Genomic DNA, 26,000 nt, shown 5'->3' with positions numbered 1-26,000 from the left:
TGATCACGAGTTGCTCTACTCCGGATATAGCCATGTTGAGATGGATTGCATACATCAAGTCATTAAATCCGGAATTTAAACACATAGCAGGGAAGGATAATCCAGTGGCAGATATGTTGTCTAGAGCCAGATATGATGATGAGGAGACTCTACTTGCAGAAGAGGATGATGCAGAAATTTCAGCCACTATGGTTGATCATGTTTGTCATGTTTATGATATTGTGGCTTTCATAGAAGAACTCTATGTTGGAGATTGGTTGCAGATTGGCAGGTACCTTAGTACACTAAGCAAAAGAGATGAATGGACAGATGAAGAGTTTAAGAAGATCAGAAGGAAAGTCTATGGTTATTTTCTCAAGGACGGATTTCTTTGGAAGCATCCGAAGAAAAGAGGCGGATTACCTTTGCGGGTTGTCTGCGATAGAGAGACACAGTTACAGGTGATGAGGGAGTTTCATGAGAGTCCTTGGGCTGGTCATAGAGGAGTATGGGCTACTTATGAGAAAATCAGGGAGAAATATTGGTGGAAAGGCATGTACAGAGATGTTTCTCACTTTGTTGAGACTTGCAGAGACTGCCAGATGTATTCAGTAGTGCGTCATAGAGATGAGCTTCATCCGACCTATCCGCTATGCATTCATTATAAGTGGGTAGTTGATTTGGTTACCATGCCTATGGGTCTATGGCAGATGAGATACATTCACTACAAGGGACTGGGGCAATAGCGACGCCGATTAGCGACGGCGTTTATCGGCGTCGCTATTGGCGTCGCTATATGCGTCGCTATTAGCGTCGCTATACGCGTCGCAAAATAGCGACGCATATAGCGACGCCGCAGGGAAAAAAGCGCGGCCGAAACCAGAGCGCCGTTTTCATTTTGTTTTCTTCGCCTTTTGAGAGCGAGAGCGAGGGAGAGAGCCAAGGCTTTGTGAAAGAAGAGGAGGAAGAGACTTGTTGCCGCCGCCACCGCCACCGCCACCGTCGTTGTTCGCGAAGGAGAGGAGGAGCCCTCGTTGCAAAGAGAAGCCGCCCACGCTCGCCATATCTCATTGGTGAGTCTCCCTCTCTCTTTCTTTTACTTGTTGAAGGTTTAAATCGTTCTCTTTTGTTTATTTAGGAGAGGAAAAGAAAGAGAAGGAGAGGGAGAGAGAGGAAGAGAAAGAGAGGGAGAGGGAGAGAAAGAGAGTGAGAGTGCATTCTCTCTCTCTCTCTCTCCCTTTTGCTTGTTTAATGTTTAAATTACTTTCTTCTTTGCTTGTTTAGGAGAGGAAACGAGAGAGTAAGAGAGAAAGAGAGGGAGAGGGAGAGGGAAAGGGAAAGAAAGAGAAAGAGAAATAGAGGGAGAGGGAGAGGGAGGGGGAGGAAATAGGAGAGGGAGAGAAAGAAAAAGAGAGGGAGAAGGAGGGAGAGTGCATTCTCTCTCTCCCTCCCTCTCCCTTTTGCTTGTTTAATGTTTGAATCACTTTATTTTTTTCTTGTTTAGGAGAGGAAATGAGAGAGAAAGAGAGTGAGAGGGATAGGAAGGGGAAGGAAATGAGAGAGGGATAGAAAGAGAAAGAGAGGGAGAGTGCATTGTATCTCTCCCTCTCCCTTTTGCTTGGAGGATGTTTAAATCACTTTATTTTTTGCTTGTTTAGGAAATGAGAGAGAAAGAGAGATAGAGAGGGAGAGGGAGAAAAAGAGAGAGAGAGGGAGAGGGAGAGGGAGGGGGAGGGGAAGGAAATGAGAGAGGGAGAGAAAGAGGGAGGGGGAGGGAGAGGGAGCGAGGGAGCGAGGGAGAGGGAGAGGGAGAAAGAGGGAGAAAGAGGGAGGGAGAGGGAGAGGGAGGAGGAGGGAGGAAATGAGAGAGGGAGAGAAAGAGAACGAGAGGGTGAGGGAGAGGGTGAGAGAAAGAGAGGGAGAGGGAGAGGGTGAGGGAGAGGGAGAGGGAGAGGGAAGGGAATGAAATTTAAGATAATATACGTATCGATAATGGTATGCAATGTGCTTTGCATACGGCCACGTACTTCATCAAAATTAACCCAAAATTATTGTTATAGAAGTGGAGATCCCTTAAATTGAGTATAGGATAATTTCTCTCAGGTCTTATGACTATGAGTAGAATTGATTGAAATAAATTTTATTACTATAGTTGTAAAATTTCATAGATGGCGCGCATTAATTTTAAAATGGATTACTTATACTCAAAGCCGAGATATAACAAAAAATTATCTACCGAGACAAACAAATCGTTGAGCATGATACAAGGCCGAGATATAACATCGGAAAATCTCTCGACTACTATATACAATGCAAGGTTTATGGTCAACTTGCAAGTTGACGTACATCTCCAAAAAGCTATCCATTTAAGCCTCGTTTGCTGTAATGTAGATAAGATGGCAAACGAAGAAGGTCCTATTGTTCAAGACCGCGAGTCGTATCTTAATCAGCGTGTCCCATGTCCTTGCTCTCAATGCAAGTTGGCAATTAGACGAAAACGCCGATTGTCTATAGAACACGTACGACGATTTGGCGAGTTTCAACCTGAGATTATTGATCAGGCGATTGCAGATTTTCAGCAAACGGTATTTTCAAGTTAGCATTTTTCATGCATTGTACTCTCAAGCTAATTGAAAACCATACACAATAAGATTGGGTCTTGTTGGCAAATTTTGTGTCCAGGGGGGTGATGTCTCGACCCAAGGGGGAGTGCACCCTTTGCGGCCAATTAGAAGAGTTCGTGGACGTGAGATGGATGGATGGCAGGAGCCAATAGACCACTCGCAAGGCCCATCTATATCGTCAATGCCAGAGAAGACAGACAACCTTCCCGACTTGCCTACAATCTTGGAGCCTGAGATGGAGGCAATGATCGATGCATTGATTCCCATGGATGTTGAGACATCTGACCCGCTTAGAGAGGAAGCATCCATACCATTATATGATGGGTGCCGAGTATCTCGGTTGAAGACATTGCTTGCACTCTTAAGTGTGCAAGCGAAATACGGTTGGAGCGATACGAGTGTGACTGAGTTATTCAGGTACCTTGCATACAGACTTCATTGTTTTTTTTTTAAACAGTATTATTGTAAATATGGATGGATTTTTCAAGGTGTTTTATGATGTTTTCAGGTTATTGAAATATCATATATTGCCACCTGCAAACACCATGCCTGAGTCTCGTGATGATGCACGACATGTTTTACGGAAGCTTGGCATGGACTACAATAACATCCATGCATGTATCAACGACTGCATATTGTTTCGAGATGAATACGAGACTATGGAGACATGTCCAAAGTGTGGTGCTCACAGGTATCGACAGGACTTGCAAGGGCAGACCATCCCTCAAAAAGTCCTCAGACACTTTCCGCTCATCCCCCGCATAAACCACATGTTTCGCACGTCTGCCATGGCAAGCTTGACAACGTGGCATGTGCAGAATAGGTCTACGGATGGAGTGCAATGAATATCAGCAGATTCGCGCGCATGGAGCCACATTGACTCTACCTTCCCAGGCTTTGCGCGAGAGCCAAGGAATCTTTGGCTCGGTCTCGCCATGGATGGTGTGAACCCATTCGGTCTGCGCTCGACTTCTTACAGTGTGTGGCCTATAGTGCTTGTCAACTACAACATTCCTCCATGGCTTTCTACGAAGAAAGGACATCTCATCCTTAGCTTGCTCGTCCCAGGCCGCTACAAAGTAAAAAATATGGACGTGTATCTTCGTCCATTAGTCGATGAGCTTAAGATTTTGTGGGAGGAGGGGGTCACGGTGCAAGATATGAGCAGGCGCGATGGTCGGCGGTCAGCCAACATTCGAGCCATTCTCATGTGGACGATGCATGACTTTCCGGGATTGGGAGAGTGCTCAGGTGAGCAGACCTTTGTTCACGCCGGTAATATCTATATTTTATTTCATTCAATCAAGTATTCACTAGGTCGTGGATCGCCTTGCAGGTCTCGTTACCTCAGGTTATCATGCATGTCCATTGTGTGGGCCACAGTTAGACTCCCGAAGGTCACGAACCATGAAGAAGATGGTATATCAAGGACACGCCACTTTCTTGCCGGAGGATCATGAACTCAGGGAAGGTTTTCTTGGACGACCTCCAGCACGTATGAACGCTGCAAGCTGGTACGAGCTGAAAATGGTAAACCCGGAATCACATCCAAATGGAATGCGACGGTTCTCAGTTTTCTACGAGTTGCCATATTGGACCCACTTACAGGTCAACCACTTGTTGGATCCCATGCATATTTTCAAAAATGTGGGCAGCTTGCTATGGGACCACATCACAGGAAAGAGAGACACTATAGGGTCACGAATGGATTTAAAGGAGGTAGGTAAGATGGAGGCGCTTTGGCCGCAGTCGAGTGCTGAAGGGGGAGTGCAGCTTCCTCGCGCTCCCTGGGTTTTGTCTACCAAAGAAGAGCGCATTGTGAAGCAAGTAATCAAGTCTATCCGCACTCCGACGGGTATGATGCGTTCTCTCAGGTCCGCATTTTCTAAAGATGACCAAATGTCTGGGCTAAAATCCCATGATTGGCATAAGATATGTCAGGTTTGTGAACAGAATGGATTTTAATAAGCGTGGACATTTTGAAATTTGAAAAGTGACCATTATTCTCAATGCTTTCTCATTTGTGGCAGTTTGTCCTACCGATCGCGATCGCGGGATGCCTAACTCCAGAAATTCGCGGGGCCATTTACAAGCTGTCGACTTTGGTGCAATGGATCTCACAGAAAGAGATTAAGACGTCCTCTATTGAATCCGCAAGGCGGGGAGCAGTTGAGACGGTCTGTCTCTTTGAGAAATACTTGCCCACTAGCATGCTCACGATACAAGTTCACCTTCTTGTGCATCTTGTGGACGAAGTGGAGATTGCCGGACCTGTCCATACGCGATGGATGTTCTTCCTGGAGCGCTTCATGAAAACCCTGAAAGGCTTTGTGCGACAACGAGCTCGTCCGGAAGGTAGCATGGCGGAGGGTTGGTTGGTGTCAGAGGCATTAGTGCATATCTCACAATGGCTACCAACGGTGGAACCAGACAATGAAATGCTATGGACGCTCAAGGACGATGACAGGCTGACTGGAGATGTGGTGGTTGGAAATGGGGTAGAAAAAAGAATGGATGCCTCAATGGAAGAGAAAGTGAATCGCTTTTGTATGTTGCACCATGCCTCCATGGAGACGTGGCTCGCCAAGTACCAGATTGCAAGGCAAGATCGAGAGGAAGCGCGAGCTGAATTCCGACGCAGTACGCGTCACCGACCGATTCGATATCCCGAAGGCATGGAGGAGATGCCGCGGTTTATGTCAACACGATGGTTGCATGGAGCCTTGATCGCAGCTTCCAGCGAAGGGGCAGAGGTCTCAATGGAGGAGTGGGAGTTCTCGAGGGGATGTAGTCCAAAGGTAATGAGGGGTTTAGAATGTGTCGTATCTGAATTTGTTTGCTACATCTAATTTGAGTGTTTCAATGTGCAGTACAAAATATATAGTGCAGCGTGGTCGCGCGGACGGCATTTTCGGGTGGAGCGTATTGACAAAATGCGCTCCACAATGGACTGTGGTGTCATGGCAAGGTTTGAGCAAGAGAGCCGGCGACGAGCAACGGATCCGAACACGGTTGTGGATGAGATGGAGTATTTTGGGAATTTGCAAAGTATTATTACGGTGGATTACCGTAGCTTCTCCATGATAATATTCGATGTGCAGTGGTTCAAAGTGGTACTTGGAGGAGCTGGCGCAACGGTTCGACGAGGTCCATCTGGATTTCTCGAAATAGATTCCGAAAAAAAATGGATGGATTTGCGCGACACCTTTGTGTTGCCGGCACATTGTGAACAGGTAATCTTCTAGTCATTTGCTTGCTAATTGTAATACGACATGCTTTATGTCACAATGGTTTGAAGACGGTTTGTAAGTGTTTGTGAACAGGTAATCTTCTATCCAAATCCCCGACAACCTCGATGGTGGTATGTTATACCTTCAACTCCTAGAGGTGCGAGAGTATACGATCAAAGCGATGTTCCAGGCATAGATGAAGAATATATGCAAATAGAGGGATCGAAATTACAAGGGGTGGAGGCCACCGCAAGCTTGGAGCCCGCATCGGCTAACAATGATGGAAATACAGAAGTCGTAGAATTTTTTGAGAACGAGGCAGACTCGTTCTTTTGTGGTGACATGTCTATCGACCTTCCAGTGTATGCAGAGTTATGTCAGGAGATTAACATGGGACCATAGAATACTTCATTCTTGGAGAATTGTATTACTCAATTCGTTGTTTAGATCTTCCATAAAGGTAGATAAGATATGCATTTTAAGATGGATTTTTCAAAAATGATTTATATTAATGCGCTTTGTATAGTTTCAATTGATTATTCTAACATTATTTTTTATCTCTGCAGGTATCTTTATTTTCAGGATGAGTCGAGGGATGAGCGATGAGGAGTTTCAGGAGATGATGGCACGTATGTCTCCAGATCAGCTCGCGAGATTCAGAGAGATAGCAGATCAGGAGCTGTCTCGTTCTTCGTCAGGGCGCTCTGCTAGATCAGCTTCAGTGCGATCAGATGCTTCAGCTTCGAGCAGACGATCTCGACGCTCGCGACTTGGGCCAGAGGGAGGGACTGCGACTGCAGGAGGATCAGGGGGGTGCTGCTGTGGAGACACGGACGCGGTGTCTCCGTCTCGTCGTTCAGCTAGAGCTCGGTCACCTCCAGGATTTGTCACACCTGTGGGGACGTCCACTCCAGTTACTCCGGCTTTTGCGCAGCCGTCGGCAGATGTCACGCCTTTTGGTGGCACTCCTTTTGGTGGCACCCCCTCTGGTGGCACTCCTTTTGGTGGCACCCCCTCTGGTGGCACTCCTTTTGGTGGCACCCCCTCTGGTGGCACCCCTTTCAGTGGCACTCCGGGAGAGGGTACCCCCGTCGGTACACCGGATGTTCAGGGGTCTCCTGGATATGCCCAGGAGCGTGGACGGAGATGGGAGAGGGCCCATACGAGGCACACTCCTAGGGATTATGGATACCTAGTGGATGGCAGGTCAGGAGCTATCATCATGAATGATGAGGGGAGGAGGGTGATAGCTCGCATGAGGGAGTTGTGCCAACAAGTTTTTCGGCACAACGTCCTGGATCATTGGAGGAACATACCGGAGGGGAGCAAGGAGTACATAGTAGCATCCTTGCATGAGGAGTTCCCGGTGCCAGCCGCAGTGGATAGATTCTCTACGGGCTGGATGATGGATTGCATGCGTGCATACATGTCACATAGACGATCCGACGCACGCAAGGCAATCAAGAGTGGGGCTCCAAAGCCCGAGTGGTTAGATGCAGAGGACTGGCGCCGACTGAGGGAGGAGGCTACAAATTCGCCAGGACGTTGGAGTCAGCAGCGGGAGGCGGCGAGGGCACGAATCGAGGCCGGATCGGTACATCATCTTGGGAGTGGCGGCCACAGGACATATTTGGAGGACTTTGTAAGTTTCTCTTTTGTTTTGCTTATTTGTTTTTTTGAGATATTATTTGTACTGACAATCATATTTCTAACAGTTAGCATTTTGTTTTCTTTGCAGCACTCCATTACAAATCGTGATCCGCAAGGCCTTGAGACTCAATATGCAGAGAGGCACGGTCTCAGATCATTGATTGACCGATTGTACAGACGCGGCGGCCCAGTAAGTCTCTCATCTTTCATGTCCGTAGTTACCATGAGATATTTGAATGCATTATTGTATGGTGGATTGATATGTTGTTTCTTTTTCTGCAGAATCCGTTTGATGCTCCTTTGCAGAGGGACGAGCTTTCGGGGGACGACGATTTGTAGCTCGCCCTCGGATCCTTAGCGCTCACATACCTTTAGTTTTTAGTCGCCCGATCTATGTAGACATTTTCTATGTATTAGTGATATTGTTTTATGATTGTACCAATCGCATTTTATGCGATATCATGTATTTATTTCATCTATCAGTTTTATGATTTCAGTATAGATTCTTTTTGTTTGCAAACGCTTTGTATGCAGCAGTGCAGAAACTATTTTGTATGGCTCTCATACAGCACACAGTGCTATATGTGGTAGGGCAGCTTGCTGCCCTGCCACAAAATTTTTTTTTCCTCTGTTACCGTCGCTATTTGCGTCGCAAATTTACTGCAGGCGTCGCTATTGTCGTCGCTATCAGCGTCGCAAATTCTCTGCAACCGTCGCTATATGCGTCACTATTTGCGTCGCTATATGCGACGCATATAGCGACGTATATAGCGACGCAAATAGCGACGTATATAGCGACGCAAATAGCGACGCATATAGCGACGCAAATAGCGACGCAAATAGCGACGATTCCATGGCGTCGTCAATAACGACGCTTTTTGCGACGACGGGGGCAAATTTTGTTGTTTGTATTTTCGTCGCTTTAAACGTCGCTATAAGGTCTATATCTTGTAGTGATTGTTTTGGCTAGAGAGGATCTTTCTAATCATGTTGAGGGCAGATCTTTGAGAATGAAGACCACTAGTGCAGTGTGTAAGTTCTTATTGGAGGAAATTTTCTGCAGGTATGGTTGTGTGGGTAAGATCACTGCGGATCGTGGTGAATTGGATGCAGATGAAGCTAGGGGGTTTTTCTCTCAGCTAGGAATCAAATTGGCTCTAACCACAGCATATAATCCAGAGGGAAATGGAAAGAGTGAAAGAGGGCATCCACCGATAGTGAAAGCATTAGCCAAAGCATGCAGAGGACGGATTGGAGAATGGCCAAGACTTCTACCATTTGCTTTATGGGCTGATCGTACGACTCATAGTGTTACCACAGGATATATGCCTGTAGAGTTGATGTATGGTCAGAAACCTGTTATGCCGATTGAGACTTGTGCTTTGACTTGGTCAGTTTTACCTTGGCAGGAGGATTTGACGAGAGAGGAGCTCTTAGCTCTTCGGATTCGACAGTTGGAGAGGAGACCTGAGGATATTCAGCTAGCTATTGACAGGTTGAAAGTTGCTAGACTAAGGAATAAGGACAGGTTTGACAGCAGGCATCGCTTACGGCCAAGAGCAATAGAAGAGGGAGATTGGGTATTGGTCTTTGATAGCAGCCTTGAAAATCAGCATATTGCACTTCGGAAGATGGTGAAAAGATGGTTTGGGCCGTACATAGTCAGACATGTCTTTGATAATGCAACATATGAGCTGACTGAATTGGATGGGACAGTGCTTAGAGTGCCTATTGCTGGAAAAAGAATCAAGATTTTCAAGAAAAGAGATGATGAGGATTATGCATTGGAAGAATTTTCAAGAGAAGAGCAACGACAAGAAACTCCAATGGAAGAGACAGATGATATGGCTGAAAATCTTGTTGATCTACCGGAAATGCTTAACGAAGAGCTTGATTTGTTTGTGGAACTTGATGATAACGATCATGGGTAGTTGGCCCATCCGGAGGATGCGCAGGATTAGAGGGGGTGGATGTCGTATTGCTGCGCATTCGAGGTGTGAAATCCACCCAAAAGTTGTGTATGCGGCATTTGCTACTTTGTACATACTTAATCGATGTGTTAGAATTGTTTGAAAGAATGCAACATGAATGCATCAACATGGATATCACCACTTATTTCTATATTTTGAGAGCTTGTAGCAACATATGAGTAGCCAGTAAGAGCAGTCCCTTGGCAAGGTGGCACAAATGTCAAGGTTCTATCAATAATTTTGCATTCTCTGCAAATGGCTTGTATTTAGCGAGTGTTGCACTAGTTGGCTATCTCAGATTTTTGATTTCAAGACTGAACAACTAATTTGTGGAGGCAAAAGTTATTTTGGTTCCCTTCTTTGTTGATCTTGAAGCCCAGATAGCAAATATGTCTTGGTTGGAGGTGAAGATGACCTTGTTCAAATTTGGAGTATAGAGGATCGTGCTGTTGTTGCTTGGGGTGTAATGATTGATGGATATGTGACATGTGGTGATTAAAAGATGGTTAATCAATGCCTTCAGCTTATGCAACAAGAGGGCCTGGCACTTGATTATCTTATATTTCCATGTATACTTCTTGTATCCATGTATGGGAAGTGTGGAAGCATTGCAGAAGCAGAAAAGGTTTTGATAAGCTATTTGAACATAAAACTGTTGCATTGAATGCGATGCTTTGAGTGTATTTGGCGCCCTGGTAAAAAATGGGTATATGAGGCTGACATTATGACTCATGATGAATAGCTGAAAGACATGATTTAAAAAAAGAACCGTTTCTATGGGGAGAAAAGCCAATTTGGGGGAAAAAGAGAAGCTTTTGTTTTTGAAAAGTGTTTTGGAGGGAGAGAAGGAGGATAATACAGCGCAGAATTCTGAGGAGGAAAAGGGAGTCGACGCGCAGGGAATCTCGGAAGGGAGGAAGCTAATTAGCTGAGTCAAGAGCTAATTAGGGGGGAAGAGAAAAAAAAACAGAGGAGTGCTCTGGAAAATGGAAAAGAGGAAGGAGCTCTGGGACGGGAGGAGGACAATCATGAAAGTTTAGCAGTCAAGAAGCTCAAGGTGTTGAAGCGGAAGAAGAAAAGGCCGGAGTCGAAGAGCGATCAGGGGAAAAGTCTGTAACGAAACGTCGACCAGGACTGCAACGCCTTCGACTCTATGCTTCGAGGAAGCAAGGCACCTTCCTCAACAGATGGCAATTCTCTTCTTTTTCTCTGTTATAAGAAAAGAGACAGACATAAAAAAAAATTGTCCGTCAATGAGAGCATCTTGCAACAGTATGCTGCATGTTTTTGGGAACTCGCAAAAGGTCGTCTCTAATCTGCAACAGCTTAGAGGAACGAACATTGAAGAGGATGAAAGGAACGTATTATAAGGAGTAATCGACATCTTCTGCGGATATTGAAGACATTAACCTATCGTAGGGAGGCGTTGGCATGACTGGGATACATGAGGTGGTTGTGAACAAGAGGACGCTGTCTGCAGTTCAATCTGCTGCCCAAGCTGGTAGAAGCTTATGGAGGGTATGGAGGGTCTCATCAACGGTTTTTGGGCTTATTGCATCAGATACTATTCTACAACCTTTGGGTCATTTTGCTGATACAGCAGATGCACACAAATATCTGGCAATATGTGCTGGTGATTGCGAAAAAACAGAGCTTGCACTAATTAATTGAAAAGCAAGGCCGTTTGATGTGAAAGGAGAGGATCAGATCAACTGAATGATCTCGCAAACTCCGATTATAGAAGAGAGACGCCAATGAGCCTGTTGCCATCAAGAGTATATGCAATGTCTTCAACAAAAACATTACTGTGATGCAAAGAAATTGGAAGGCTGCAACAGAACTCTGATCCATGCTTCCATGAGAACATTGGGATTATTATGTCGTGGTAAATCAACAGGCTATACCTCCTGTATTTCCAGCTTGGCATCGCTCTTTGATGCGAAAGATGAAATTGAAGACCTGATTTGAAGGGGCCACTCTGAACTCTTGAACTTGGTTTTAAAATCTTAAGTGAAGCCATATATTGCAATTGTTTTCTGAGTGTTCCGACCAGAGTTGCAGCGCAAGCTTGCCAAGTTTGGCATTTTAACGAGAAATCCGTCCAAGATTCTCTATTAAGATAAAATTTCCTAAAGTACTACCTCCTTTGAAATGTACAGATAGTGCAGATAACCAGGTTAAGGATTGTGATAAATAAGGATCCTAAAACATCTCCAAGTCATTGCAGAAACAGTCCGATAAAGAAACCAAGAAGGAGAGAATTGCCTTGCTCATCATCAGTGGAGGGCACAAACAGGGAGAAATTGCTTGATCTTGCTCTAAAAATACATAGTATCTCTTGGTGGTTCGTGATCCTGGGGTTGATAACAGAAGATGCAAGAGAACAACAATCAAGAGACTGCATATGGTCTGAAGATCTTTAAAAGGGTACAAAAGCCTTAAGTTGGTGTTACAACAATTCAATGGCTGTTTAAATAGTGCTGAAAGATGAAACATTGAAGACTGTTCTTTATACATGCTCTGAGGGTGAAGAATTTTGCTAGATTGGATGCTTCAAAAGAGATTCACCATACCTGAGAAGTATTACCTTTGTTAACAGATTGGAATAGCCTGATCTCACTTGTTTAATCTTCTAGCCTGAAATTGATCAAGGAATTCTGAAGTTGCGACATTGCTTTCGAAACCCTTTTACAGCGCTTCCATAATGAAGCTTAGATGGCGATCTAGATGGATAGAAGATAGGTGAAGAGCTTAAGGCTAGCTGGAACAACTCTGACTGGGTGAAAGATAGATAATCGATGTCTGTGAAGGGATTTAGCTTTTATAGCCCATGAAGGCGGTTAGGTCGACCTACCATATGAGCCTTCACTAGTCGGCCAGGGAATATTCCCTTTACCGTCGAACCGAGGGGGGCCATTGTGAAGGAAAGTCAATAGATACTTTGAAAAAGTGTTGACAAAGAAATGGGCCAACTTAAAGAAAAGAAAGTATATAGTATGGGACGCTGGTCCCCCCTGGGACCCCCTAGCCAAGGGCCGCTTCCGCAGGCCCTCAAACCCCAAAATAGGGGCCCCTTTTAACTCCCTTCCTCGGCAACTCGATGCAATGTGCCTCAAGTTACTACTAGCTTAACTAAGTCCAACCCAAAGATTAGACCCACAATGGTCACCTTTTTTTGCCATCCAATCACATAGACCTCATCTGATATACAAGTCAAGACTCAACCAATGTCCATGCTCACATTTGGCTTCTCCTCATAATGGGGGCCTTACAACTTTGAGCACCATGGATCATTGGTGGCACCTTATGAGGGTGGGGCATTGAGCATATCTAACTATTACGTCCAATAAGAAATGCAATGTGATAGCCACAAATCCTCATGAGATGAATAGGAAAACCTTGAAAGCGCAAGAAATCTCTCACTTGACCAATCTTGCTCATCTTTCCTTGAACCTTCAACCATGCTAAAGTCCAAAGCAACGATCAAAATGCTAAAGACAATGGCAATGGAACAAGCCCACTTAGAAAATAGGAATGCCATAGAGAGCCTTATCAAATTGGATGCTTGGCTAAAGATTTTCACATACATCCACATCCATGCCAATATGGGCATGCTGCCAAAGGAACATGAGGAATATGTAGCATATCCCCTAACATGAACTACAACATGCTTCTAGATGTTCTAATGCGACACATTTCAAATGAGGAAGCCAAATAATGCCACTTAACTCTCACATTCAACAATGTGCTCTACTAGCAAAACCCATTCTATATAGAACAACTAAAATGATAAGTAGAAGGATGAAGTTAGTTTGAGAAACATTGGTTTTATAATCAAGTTTCAATGGCTAAACTTGGAGGGCCAATTAACAACTCTCTCTTGGAGGAGATATGAGCCATATGGTAGTCTTAAAGAGACTCAACAAGTATAGCCTCTAATTCTTTTCATATACTTGCTACTGTTTGGGATATGGACTAAGGTGGCCTAATGCTAGAATATCCCTTGCTTGATGAACTCCTTATGAAAGAGGAGCTTCATGTGGCTATTAGGCTAGGGAAAGGAATTGTAGTAGTGGATATTGCACAATCTTTATTTTTGCATATTTTTATGCACATAAGCAAAAAACAAGTGCTTTCAATGATTGTGTATAAATAAAACTAAGTAGAGAAAACCCCAGACACTCCTACAAGCAATGGCTATCAAGTCAAGGTAACAAGTGCTTTTAGTGATTGTATATAAATAGAACTGAGTAGGAAAAACCCCACACAGCAATTATTATGAAGCTAAGATATCAAGGATCAATGTTCAACTGACTTTAGAAAAGTGATCATTTTTTCATTCGAGCCCTTTTTCTTTTGTTCAAAGTGGATCAATTGCATATACTTTCACATCTTTGCCAAGTAAATGCATGACAATGGAGGTTATTAAGTTGGCAGATCAAATGTTCAAAGCCTCCAAGGACTATTGTTCCCCTTGAAAAGCCTCCAAAAATTTTCCAAGTAGTGGAGGGAAATGCAAAATACCTCACTAGAGGAGATGTGAAGACCATGCCTATAGAGATCATCCTCCACACGCAAGTATGTCTCAATAGGCATATCTATCAACTACTCTCTCTTCCCATAAACAAGGTCCAATTCCAATGAGAAAACAAGCTTCTGTCAATGGTGAAATTTCCCTTCATTGACCAAGCCTCAATGTCCAAGATAACCCATCTCAAGTCCCAAGAACCACTCTATCACTTTCTCTTTGACATCAATCGATTTATTCCTTCTATCAAGCTATGCTGAGTCTGTTCAATGTTACCATCTTATCCCATGCATAGAGCTTGAAAATCCTCTTCTAATGCATTGTGTATCAAAAGAAATGAAAGGAAAAAAGTAATGCTCGCAAAAACACAGCATTGCATCTAGGGGTCCTCGAGTTGGAAATGCCTAGTGACCTCGGTTGATCAATCCCTAACCCCTTAGTATTGCTTTCTATTCCACTATGTAAACTCGAGGCATATCAAGGGAAATACATAATTAGGGATTCTCAGCTCACCTACATTGGTTATGCCTATTTCTCTATGTCACTGCCCTGGCACAAATTTATAAAGTGGCTTACCTAGCTCCTATGTTGAGAATAGCAAATGATGCTTGATATGTGTGCCCAAAAGAGGCTGAAAGATAGAAATATGATGCATGCTCTAGGAAGAGATGTCCAGAATCCAATAAGCATAGTGAGGTACAATGGTACTATCCAAAAGCTATAAAGGCATGTACTTGTTGACACTCATTTCAATGTAATGGAAGTATCCGTTTGAGTCATTGTCAGTGTCATTGTCCATCCTACACAAGAATGTGTTTATGAGTCCAAGCTTCCATCTTGGAGCCTAATTTACTTGTGTAACAATTATTCTATCTAAGTCTATGTCACCATGAGTTGTGTATTCATCTTCCATCCTCCATAGCTCTTGCCATGCTCTAAATCTGTGTTTTGACATGGTATCAGAGCTCAGCTAAGCATGGTATAGCTCCATACAGTGCTTCTCTAGTCTCTCTTGGTCATATTTGTCTAGCTCACATCTAGCTCATGACTCCATCTTCAACTTCATCTTCATCTTCCACCTTGTGGCAGCCATAGCCACACTACACCTACCCACCTTGGAGCTTCTAGATCTCTCTCTATAGGCCATATCTTCCAATGATTCCTTCTAGAGATATCTGTCACTACTCAGGACACTTCCTCCTAGCACTTCAAACATAGACATTGGTGGTCTACAGCTTCAACAATGGCAAAATTCATGGTCGTTGTCCTCATTGCGCCTGCGTTCATTAGACAACTGAATCTACGCATATGTGCTGCGACGTCCAATCAAACCATAGGGCTTTGAAAGGCCACTACTCAAGCTTCCTTCTCACCAAATCTTGTGCCAAATGATCCATCCCACGAGCTTTGCAGCAGTAGACAAAAAATCAATCGGGTTCAAAAACCCTAATTGTGGACTCTATAGCCTCTTAACCTTCAAGCTCATTTGTCACTTCAATATCTTACCTCCTTCAACTCAAGCTTGTCAATGCCACTCTAGCCTATTGTAACACTGAGTTTTCAGTAAGGAAATCACAACAAATCAGCAAGCAAGTGCTCCAACATCAAGATTCAACTCGGAGATTCAAGAACAAGATAGTACTTTTTGATACTCATTCAATGTTGATACATACTAATCTTCTTGTGTCTATCGACACATTGAAGTATAATTCTTCTGCTGAGTAGACTTAGAATTTGAAGCTCATTCTCAATTGTGGGAATGACCAAAATCAAGTTTTTTATGAAGATACTTGTTATGAAGAGTGATACAACTCTCCTTGCGAAATTGTACTACATAGAAGGTGCCTTTATTCTATCAACATGAAGAAATGTAGATGCCTACTCTAAAGTGCAATCAATGATTTCATTTGAATTTTTTGAAGTCATTCCAGCTGCCTTGGTCATCATACAAAACTCAAAGTTGGTGGTACCTTTGCTTGAGGGGGACAAGAAGAGCAAAGTCAAGGTCAAAGAAGCTACAAGCAAACTAAAGAGTGACAAAGCAAGCAAAATGAAGGACAAGATGTTGTATGATCTCAAAAGAAAATCCCATGTAATGTCAAGCCATGATTCAAAGCCATATGAAATCCCAAAATCTATGTATCCCAAGATTTATGTCATGGTTCAACAAGTCATGTCAAGTCACAACAACGTACCTATTTGTATCCATCTCAAACTCACTAAGAAAAAGAACCGTACAAAGAAGACTAGAGCACAAGATAATGAAAAACAAGCCAAAGATGAAAAGCATGAAGAAAAGACCAAGAAAACCAAAGATAACAATATGAAGATCGAGGACATCACCAAAATTTTCCAAAGAAGCAAACGAAAAATGAAGAAGATACATTCCACTGTTAACATAAAAAACCTTCCCATAAGTGGATCATGTTTTCCCATAGTGGATCTTTGTTTCCCGTAGTGGATCTTGTTGCCCATAGTGGATGTAAAAGCCCTTACCAAAGATGTAAAGTTTCAAGCTTTAACTTGACTAGGCTACCTATGAGCTAGTCTCTTGGGCCATATCATCATGTAGGGGGGGGCAAAAGCCACCAAGTGTAGAAACTCATAATTTGAGGGGGGGTGTTGAGAATAGCAAATGATTCTTGATATGTGTGCCCAAAAGAGGCAGGAAGATAGACATATGATGCATGCTGTAGGAAGAGATGTCAAGAATCCCATAAGCACAGTGAGGTACAATGTTACTATCCAAAAGCTATAAAGGCATGTACTTGTTGACACTCATTTCAATGTAATGGAACTATCCGTTTGAGTCATTGTCAATGTCATTGTCCATCCTATACAAGAATGTGTTTATGAATCCAAGCTTCCATCTTGGAGCCTAATTCACTTGTGTAACAATTAGTCTATCTAAGTCTATGTCACCATGAGTTGTGTATTCATCTTCCATCCTCCATAGCTCTTGCCCTGCTCTAGATCTGTGTTTTTGACATCCTACTCCTACAAATCCTCACAATGTGTAAGGCATGGAAATATTTTGAATAATTTTGCACAATGCATTCAATTTTATACCCTTCTTTCAAATCAACTGACATGGCCAACAATTTCAGAAACTTTTTTTTACTTTGTTGTCTTTTGTGACCCAATGAATTCGATTAATTATGGGAGAAATTTAAAGTAAATATGACAAATGACATTCTCCATGGCTTAGCTTGTGGTCATGGTGATTTTCTTTGTATCCAAGAAATGGCCTTTAATATTGGATGGATGTATTAGGAAGACATATTGTCGTAACATGGATGAAGTCTTGATCAATTCAAGGGAATGCATAAGATGGATAGATCATTGGTTTTAGCTACTAATAATTCTTTGATTTATGAGAAGATGGATGCAGAGATGATGCAATTGCAAAGCATAGCCTCTTTAGTGGACTCCACTTTCATTGGGTGTCAAGGACATTTTTGGATGTGCTTGCTATTGTGAAAAATTTGCAGAATATTGTGTTCTTTTGGATGATCTCGGAGGATCAAGAAAAACATATAATTTGCCTATTAGCAAGATTATGGGGAAAAGATAAAGTTATGCTAGCAACAATATCATGGAATTGCAACATTGTTGTTGCCAAAGGGACACATTGGTTTCCCTGAGGAGATACAGTGGAGTATCTATGCTCTATATAAGACAATGATAGGCAACATATAAGCCATAGGGGATATCTTGGATCTAGTTAACTACACTTTTTGAGTGAAACACGGATACCCACTACCACCCACTTTGTTTAGGCTCTATATAGACGAAGTCTCAGACTATGTTGATAGAGAGAGGGGTGGAAGCTAGCTTAGTTGGGGTGTTAATGCCTACATTGATTTATGAATATGACATTGTGCTTATATCTAACTTACCTAAGGGCTTACTAAGACATTTGGATGCACTATCACCTTTTTTCAAATATAGAGATCTTGGGGTGAACCTTGAGAAAACGAAGGTTATGATTTTCAATACCTCTGCCAATTAGGTGGCAAAGTTCAAGTATCAATTTACTTTTGATGGAGAGCCAATGGAGTTTATCAAATAGTATGAATACTTGGGAGTCACTTTCAAAGGCCCACAATTTCTTGGAGAGACACTAAAGGCTTGACAAGCACAAGCATATGCAACATTAAGTGCATTGGAGAGACTCTTTACACACATACAATTAATTCCATGAACCATGTATCAAATTATGACTCTTTGATGCACTAGTTACACCTACACTCCTCTACAAGGTTGTCATTTGGGACCCAAGCCTCTTATCGTACAAGGAGACGAGCACTCACATATTATGATGGACCAAAGAGAGTTTTATGATGGAATCATGGGAGCATATGGAGTAACCACTAGCCATGACGACATCACATATGATACAAGTGAAGAGCTCAACTCTACGCAAAATTATCAAAGCTAAGATGGGACCAACAATTATGGTGATTGAGGTCCTACTCTAGACATTGACTTTTTTACACAGATTATGGGAGCTCCCTAATGATAGATATCGATGGCTAGCATTGGCTTCATCTAAACAATTAAAAACCAAGGATAATAGCCATTGCTGAAATTTTTAGATGAGTATATGGATGAGTTTGCATGGTTTACATGTTGATATATTATCCCCCTATGATTCAACTTGGATTGCCTTAGACTCAAGCTTAGCCAATCAAAGTTGAACCAAGTGATTAAAGCGAACATTTTGAGACTAGACACAAAGAAGACTTAGACTAGATCCCTTTCCCCACATGGCAAGAGGATGGCACACTACCACAATCAAATTATTCAACTCTCTAAGGATAGCTTCATCACCCATCAAGCTATATGGATACGTAGCTGCCACATGGAATGTGCACAACTATTGGTAAGATCCTACCTCAACACCTCACCTAAGGATTAAGGCAAGCAATGGAAGGGTATCAAAACAAAGGACCACATGTGCCAACTTTGTGATAGAGAAGCATTAGATTTGTCCATGTATGGTACTTTAACATTTGAGGCAAATACCACTGTTTCTTTTGAGAGATTCTTGGTCCTATGTGACAAGTGATGCAATTTAAGAATTGGTGATGTTTAATATTCTTCCTCTAAGAGCTCCAGAGATGGAAAACTACTATTGAATGGGAGAGGAGTCTCCCATAGTCAAGTCCACCCAAATAGAGAGTTGTTACCAACTTTTTCATTACTCATAATCGAACACATGATTGGCCACCACCATTACTAAAAGACAACTAGCAAGGCTACATCATAGAAAAGCTTCATTTTCAAGGGAGGGATGCCTCCTTAGAGTAAGACACCCATGCCCATCAAGAAAAGATCTGAACAACTTGATCGTAGACAAATCAGAGCTATCATTAAGCGCCATAAGAAATGTTTTATTTTTGCGTTGCTTTGTTTTATGTCTCAAAGTTGTAAGTTCTTGTTGCTTAAATGGTTGCCTCACTTCACTTTTTAAATTCCTCCCACTACTAGCCTATATGTTGCATACGTTTTTGCATCACTAGGCATTCTATGTCACACACACACACACACACACACACACACAACATAAAGGGCACCAATGTATGAGGTTCAAAATTTGTATGTACTAGTTTGCTTGATTGACCAACATGGGTTCGAAAAACAATTATGCTTTATACTCAATACTCTTTTTCTTGCTTAATCTAGACCATTCTAACATTCTTGATATTTTGCAAACTATCCTAGCTCTTGATATTATGATGGAGCTAATAATAGCACACAAGGTTCACATGTTCCAAGCTCTAATTAGCCTCACTTGAGTGCCTGCTTTTAGCAATCAAGTACCAAGACACATATATTTGGTTATGCGCTATGTGGGGAAATGCTGCAGCTAGATAGCAGGAAGTAGAACTAGCCAGATTGTTTAAAAGCTCACTTTACACATCACACTTTCAGTGGGGGAGTGTCTGCATATTGGAATGATTTTTTGCTGACCTCCTCATCATATCTGTCCCCAGCAACTTCATGTGGCGGCACTGCTGCCGTTACTTCATCCAAATCCTCCTTTGTCAGATGAACTTTGAGGGCACCCATATTCTCATCAAAGTTTGCTTTCTTGGTTGTACCTGCCGCAAAACACCGTTAGAATGCACTGTATTTCACAATGCACTGTAACACCATGTCACTAAGAATGCATACAAGATGCTTCCATGTCACTTAGAATGTAATAGGCACCATCACCTGGAATAGGCACCACATCATCCCCCTGATGTAAAACCCAGGCCAAGGCCAACTGCGCAGGCGTGCAGCCATACTTCTTTGCTAAGTTGGACACACGCTCATAGAATATCTTGTTCTTCTCCAGATTCTCGCCTAGGAACCGAGGTAGTACTCCAATCTGATTCAAAATAGATGTGAATCAAGAAAATTGTTATCCTGACGCTTTTTTATTGATACAGCCCACCCTCTTCACATACATGATGAGCAGTGACCATACATGTCCCACACAAGAACAAATCTTAGGATGGCTGGCATATGTGAGACACAAATGCAATACGTCAAGAGAGAAGCAAAAGGTAGACAAAGAGGGAGACATTCTTTCTTCCAACTATGACAAACTTTAAATTATTATTTTCCAGGATTCAATTGGTCTCATTACTTGTTGCTTGCAGCTAAAGATTTGTATTTATCAGAAGATATGCCATCCAAGAATAAATCCAACATGCAAAGGGGATTACCTCGCAAGCCTGAACTGGACAATTTTGATGGCCAATTCAACCAAGTTTTGGGTTGTTGAATTCGAATTGGTCTACACTGAAGAACTTACTCATACCCTTTTGAATTGTCACTCTAAGAGAGAAGCAAGGTGGGCAACTCTCCCTCGATTCACTTTCATAGAGAAGCTACTACATGGACAACTGGCTATATGACAAGGCAACCATTCTAAACTGGAAGTCGGAGAACCTCAAACTGAGATTACATTCAACAGTACATGACTGTTCAGAAGTAACTCCCCACTAATTCTTATATACCTTCTAAATGGGAGAAAGGGGGTTTGGGTGTTCATACCCAGTAACTGCATCATATGCATGTCAAGCTCTGTTCATATATTTATGGAACAAGAGTGCCTTCATCTGAACATAAGTACTGGCTTTACTAGCAAAACCAAATTATGCCACTATCTGGGCATCTGAAACCACAGACAAGTATCATCTGGTCTACACAGTTCCTGCACCTAAAGCAGGTAACCATTCCCTGTCCTTTGTGACTATTCCCAACATACTCAACCTACCTTGTGTTAAATCTTGAAAGGGTTCTCAATGTAACATATCAGTTGACAGCTTCCTTCCGTTTTAACCGGTCCATGACCATGTGTAGTCAACATAGTTATGCAATCAGGAAATGTCTTGCAATCATCCTACTCACCCCACTACTATCCCTCCATAATAGAACAACTTGACAGACCGTTTACTTTTTTGTCAGCTCAACCCCAGACCAGATGTTGAGATGATGGCAGGTAAAGCTTCGTACAAATATCAAGAAGATGCATTTTGATCAGCTACTGACGCAAACAAAATGTTTACCACGATTACAAACACCAAACTTGAAAAGCATTTGCTGAGATCTTGACTGATAGTGTGAGATCTCTTCAGATGAGTACTTACCATGCGAGCATCAGTGCTCTCCAGCTTTTCAAGAAGTGCCTTACCACTAAAAAATCCATGACCAAGTGGACTGTATGCAACTATTCCAATCCCCAACTCTCTGTCAGAAGGCAGTGCACAAGTTACACACTCTACTTTACAAATAATCCTAGAAAAGTAGTGCCTGTTCCCATACAAGCTGCAATGCATTTACCATCCACAAGCACAGTTTTGAAACATATCTGTCATACACATGCAGTAAAATGAGATCTTATTACACTTACAATACACATGAAACTGCGGTCACCTGGTAACATTCAGAGTTCCCGAGTCCTAAGCCATGTTTTAGAGGTTACAAATGCAGATCACCCTTTTTACAGTTGAAAGAGTACCTGCACGTTGGAACAATCTCTTCTTCCACGTCTCTTGACCATAGGGACCATTCAAGCTGGACCGCAGTGATTGGATGAACTGCATGTGCTCGCCTTATAGTCTTTGCACTGGCCTCAGACAATCCAATATATTTCACTTTGCGTTCTTCTACCAGCTTTTTTAATGCTCCAACCTATGTTTAATGATAAACAAGACTAGAGTTTCAGTGCATTCATGAATTTCCAAAGCCATGTAAAAGTCATACACCAGCAACACGAGACAATCTACCACTAAGAATGTACACTCCATCTTATCAATAAAGAACGATTTCTTCAGTAATAGAAGAAAAATCAAACGTGGATCTTATAATTTGGCCTTTCCAGCAAACATAAAGGAAAGGATAAAAACAAACAATTTGTAAAACTGTAATGCAGTACTACCTTGACATGCATAGAGTAATTGCAGGAAACACAGGAGTTTACCGTCTCTTCAATTGGATACTAGTTTACGGGCGGAAGCTTGGAATAGTGATCCCTGCGGATTACTGGATAGCCTTCGGGCGGATTATGGACAAGCCTACGGGCGGAACTCATTGTATTTCAAAGATAAAATGATGGAATGTTAATAAAGAACTTGCTTGATATTGTTTTTCTATGTCACGTGATAAGATTACGTGAAGGAACCAGTGCTTAATGGATTAATTAAAGAAGCTGATTGTTATATGTCAAATCAATGTGTTAGATAATTACATAACTAAAAACAAACTGAGGAAAGTGCGGAGGATGGGCCATGGGTCCGCCGTCCTACGGTTGGGTGGTCCCGGTTAGCCGGGAACTTTTCTCAAAAATCTCAAAGAACAGTGGGATGATCATCAAAATGAATAACGAAAGCGATGACCTATAGTTATGTCTTACCCGATTTATGCTGTTTTAGGGGAACGGAATGGGACTATGCCTTATGGCAGAGAGATTGAGCTTTGCATCCCTCTCGTTTCCCATTCTCCTTGAACCAAGTGTAGCGTGAATCCGCTTCAGACTTGGCGTTTCTGCGTAAAGTAGTTCGCTCGGGTCCGACGCTGGTTGCTGTTAGTTAATGATCAATCAGGAAAACCCTAATTCCGGTCGATCCTAAGTGGGAACGGCCAGGATACTTCCGCTATGTGGCAGACACGGGAATACCTAGATCGCAAATCCCGTAACATTCCATGGGAGTGTCGGGCGGAGCTTTCTAGACATCCTTTCCGATGGACTGCTAAGACGTGTCCTGGATGACACTAAGAGGACACGTTACAGCCATTCATACCATGGACACTACCACTAATGACTAAGATTACATTGACTCTCTAAATCAATAAGAAAGCTGGATGATGATGCATTCCATGTTTTTTCACAATGTATCCGTGTAGCAACACATCATTGTGGCTGCATGGACAAATAAAAGATTTATTTCTAGTTGCATATTGTCAAAATAAATGTGGAATTTTGAATGGGATTTTTGGAGAAATTTCAATGTTTAAAAAATATTTTTAGCTATATTTGTGAAAATTTAAAGATTTTTAATAGAATTTTCAAGTTTTTAGTAGGTTTTTTAAATTTTCACATTTTTTTAAATTTTCAAATAAGATTTGCTATCCAAAATTTTGTGACTATATATAGAGAATGACATCTCTCATTCGTGGTTGACCATTTTCATACAGCTAGAGGAATATGCCTACAAATTTGACCCCCTACCATCGAGTGAGCAGTGTAACCAAAGTTGTGTACCATTGGCAATATACAAATTAATGCAATTTCACCTATGGTTTTTTGGTTACTTTGCCTATGGTGTACATTGGTATTTGTGCAGTGTTTACTTTCTAGTTAATATTTATACTGGTTATTTTACTTTACTCATTTTTTGTAATATGTAGTATTAATTTTGGCACTATGTTAATAACAACAAATGTATATGAATTTCATGTTGTGTTGAATTTATGTACCTATTCCTATGTTTTGGGTCCATTGAGAACTATGGAACATGTATAATACCAAAATTGGTACCATTTTGCACAAAATTTGGTGTTATTATATACTAAATTTGGTACTATATAAAGCAACCTTTGTAAATGGTAACTAGTATATTGGGCATTTGTACCTCTATACATTTTGGTACTATGATGTACCAAAGTTGGTATTGTAGTGTAGAGAATTTGGTAGTGTCATACAACTTGCATATATGCTAAGTACAATGCTTAGCATATGTATCACTATCCTAGATTGTGGTTTTAGTAAAAATTTAGAAACACTATTTTGCACCAAATTTGATATCGTTGTGTACCAATTGAGGTACAATTTGCACCAAATTTGGTACTGTATAAAGTAGCATGCGCAAATGGTAATTAGTATATTGGATAGCTATACTTTTGTTCAATTTGATACTATGATATACTAAATTTGGTTGTAGCAAGGTACACAATTTATCCAATTTGGTACTATGATGTACCAAATTTAGTTCCAAATTTTGTATTGTGGTTTAAGAACACTATTTTGTTCCAAATTTAGTACTAAACCTAAATTTGGTATTGTGGTTTAGGATCATTGTTTTGTACCAAAGCTGCTTTAGGATCACTCTTTGTACCGAATTTGATATTGTAGGCTTACTTGTCAAAGAGGAAGCAAAAAAAAAAAACTAAAATATAAGAAGTCTACAAAGTAAGATTCTATTTGGGAAAAGCACATATTTGGCCACTATAAGTATGGCGAATGGGGCCAAGGCTATTATGCTTGCATCTTGGTCACTTCCATCATCATATGACATACTATTGTATATGTTCTCATATACCTCAGTGGATAATATGAATTGGTTATGGATTCTAGGGATAACCTCCGTGGGAACTGTATAGCTTAGACAAGATGTGAGTAGATTATCACTAGAGGGGTCTAATCCAATAGGATATATAACACATATTTGGCCACTGTAAGTATGGCAAATGGGGCCAAGGCTATTATGCATGCATCTTGGTCACTTCCATCATCATATGGCATACTATTGTATATGTTCTCATATACCTCAGTGGATAATATAAATTCATTATGGATTCTAGGGATAACCTCTATGGGAACTATATAGCTTAGACAAGATGGGAGTAGATTATCACTAGAGGGGTCTAATCCAATAGGGTATATGTATCAACTTTGCCTTCAACCTAGCCATAGTACAAGCCCTTAACTATTTTTCTAGCTCTAATAATTTTGTTATTCCAAAGGTCCTTTTGTGCTCTTGTTGTCTAATACATCACTTTTGTGCATTTTGGAAGGTAGAAGTCCTTGTTGGGCTTGGTTGCCTTGATTGCTAAGATGTCCTTGGTGGACAACATGGAGCACAACACTTTAGGGTCTCCTTCATAAATTTCCACGTTATGATTATGACTCATTGGCATGGAAAACATATCTCTATTGAATGCAAAGTTTTTTTTTTTGTCTCTTTTTAGATAATCTCAAAAGCTTCATCAAGTATAACTTCGTTTTCATGTGGCAAGCCTAATAATTCAAAAGATTGCTTGCTTAGGTTTCCTAGTAATGTTGTCATGTCTATTGTTGATTTTGTAGAGAACTATTCATTTAATTTGCAAAATGAGATTCAATACATTCATTGGTGGTCAATCCAAGTAACCAGATTGGTACACGTCTCATATGTGAGAAACTAAGTAGGTGTTTTTGAGAAGACACTACATTTTCACATATCAAATGACAAGCTCCATGACACATTGTTTGTTCAATACTGTTTTATGGTTTCTAACAAGTGCCTAAAACAACAAGGGCATCATCTTATTATTGGATATGGTCAAATGGTGCTACTTCTCAATTTAAGCACACAAACCTTTCTATTTCAGGGCAAGGTACTATCAACTAATAGGCTTGCACATGATGCATAACTTCTCCACCTCGAGACATGGAAAAGGAGAGCATTATGGTGCACATGTTCTCATAAAGAGAACCCTCACTCATGAGGAGCTAAAACCAATGGTTCACCTTTGAAGGGTG

At 41.6% G+C, this 26,000-nt stretch overlaps 1 protein-coding gene across 1 annotated transcript in view; it reads right to left on the bottom strand.

Moving 5' to 3' along the window:
• Nucleotides 1-19,654: 19,654 nt before the first annotated feature.
• LOC148029013 (perakine reductase-like) overlaps nucleotides 19,655-26,000 on the bottom strand; it is a 30,311-nt gene continuing 23,965 nt past the window's right edge. The window contains exons 2-5 of the mRNA XM_087688517.1: nucleotides 21,999-22,171; nucleotides 21,628-21,727; nucleotides 20,204-20,360; nucleotides 19,655-20,088 (exon numbers count right to left, since the gene is read on the bottom strand). Of these exons, the coding sequence (XP_087544643.1) occupies nucleotides 19,907-20,088; nucleotides 20,204-20,360; nucleotides 21,628-21,727; nucleotides 21,999-22,171 (612 nt within the window). The 3' untranslated portion in view covers nucleotides 19,655-19,906. The remainder of the gene's footprint in view (nucleotides 20,089-20,203; nucleotides 20,361-21,627; nucleotides 21,728-21,998; nucleotides 22,172-26,000) is intronic.

Source organism: Lygodium microphyllum, chromosome 11, assembly GCF_053477565.2.
Source record: "Lygodium microphyllum isolate KBCC chromosome 11, Lygodium_microphyllum_v1.1.10, whole genome shotgun sequence".
In the NCBI taxonomy this organism is placed as follows: Eukaryota; Viridiplantae; Streptophyta; class Polypodiopsida; order Schizaeales; family Lygodiaceae; genus Lygodium; species Lygodium microphyllum.
This window is presented reverse-complemented; position numbering and strand designations above follow the sequence as displayed.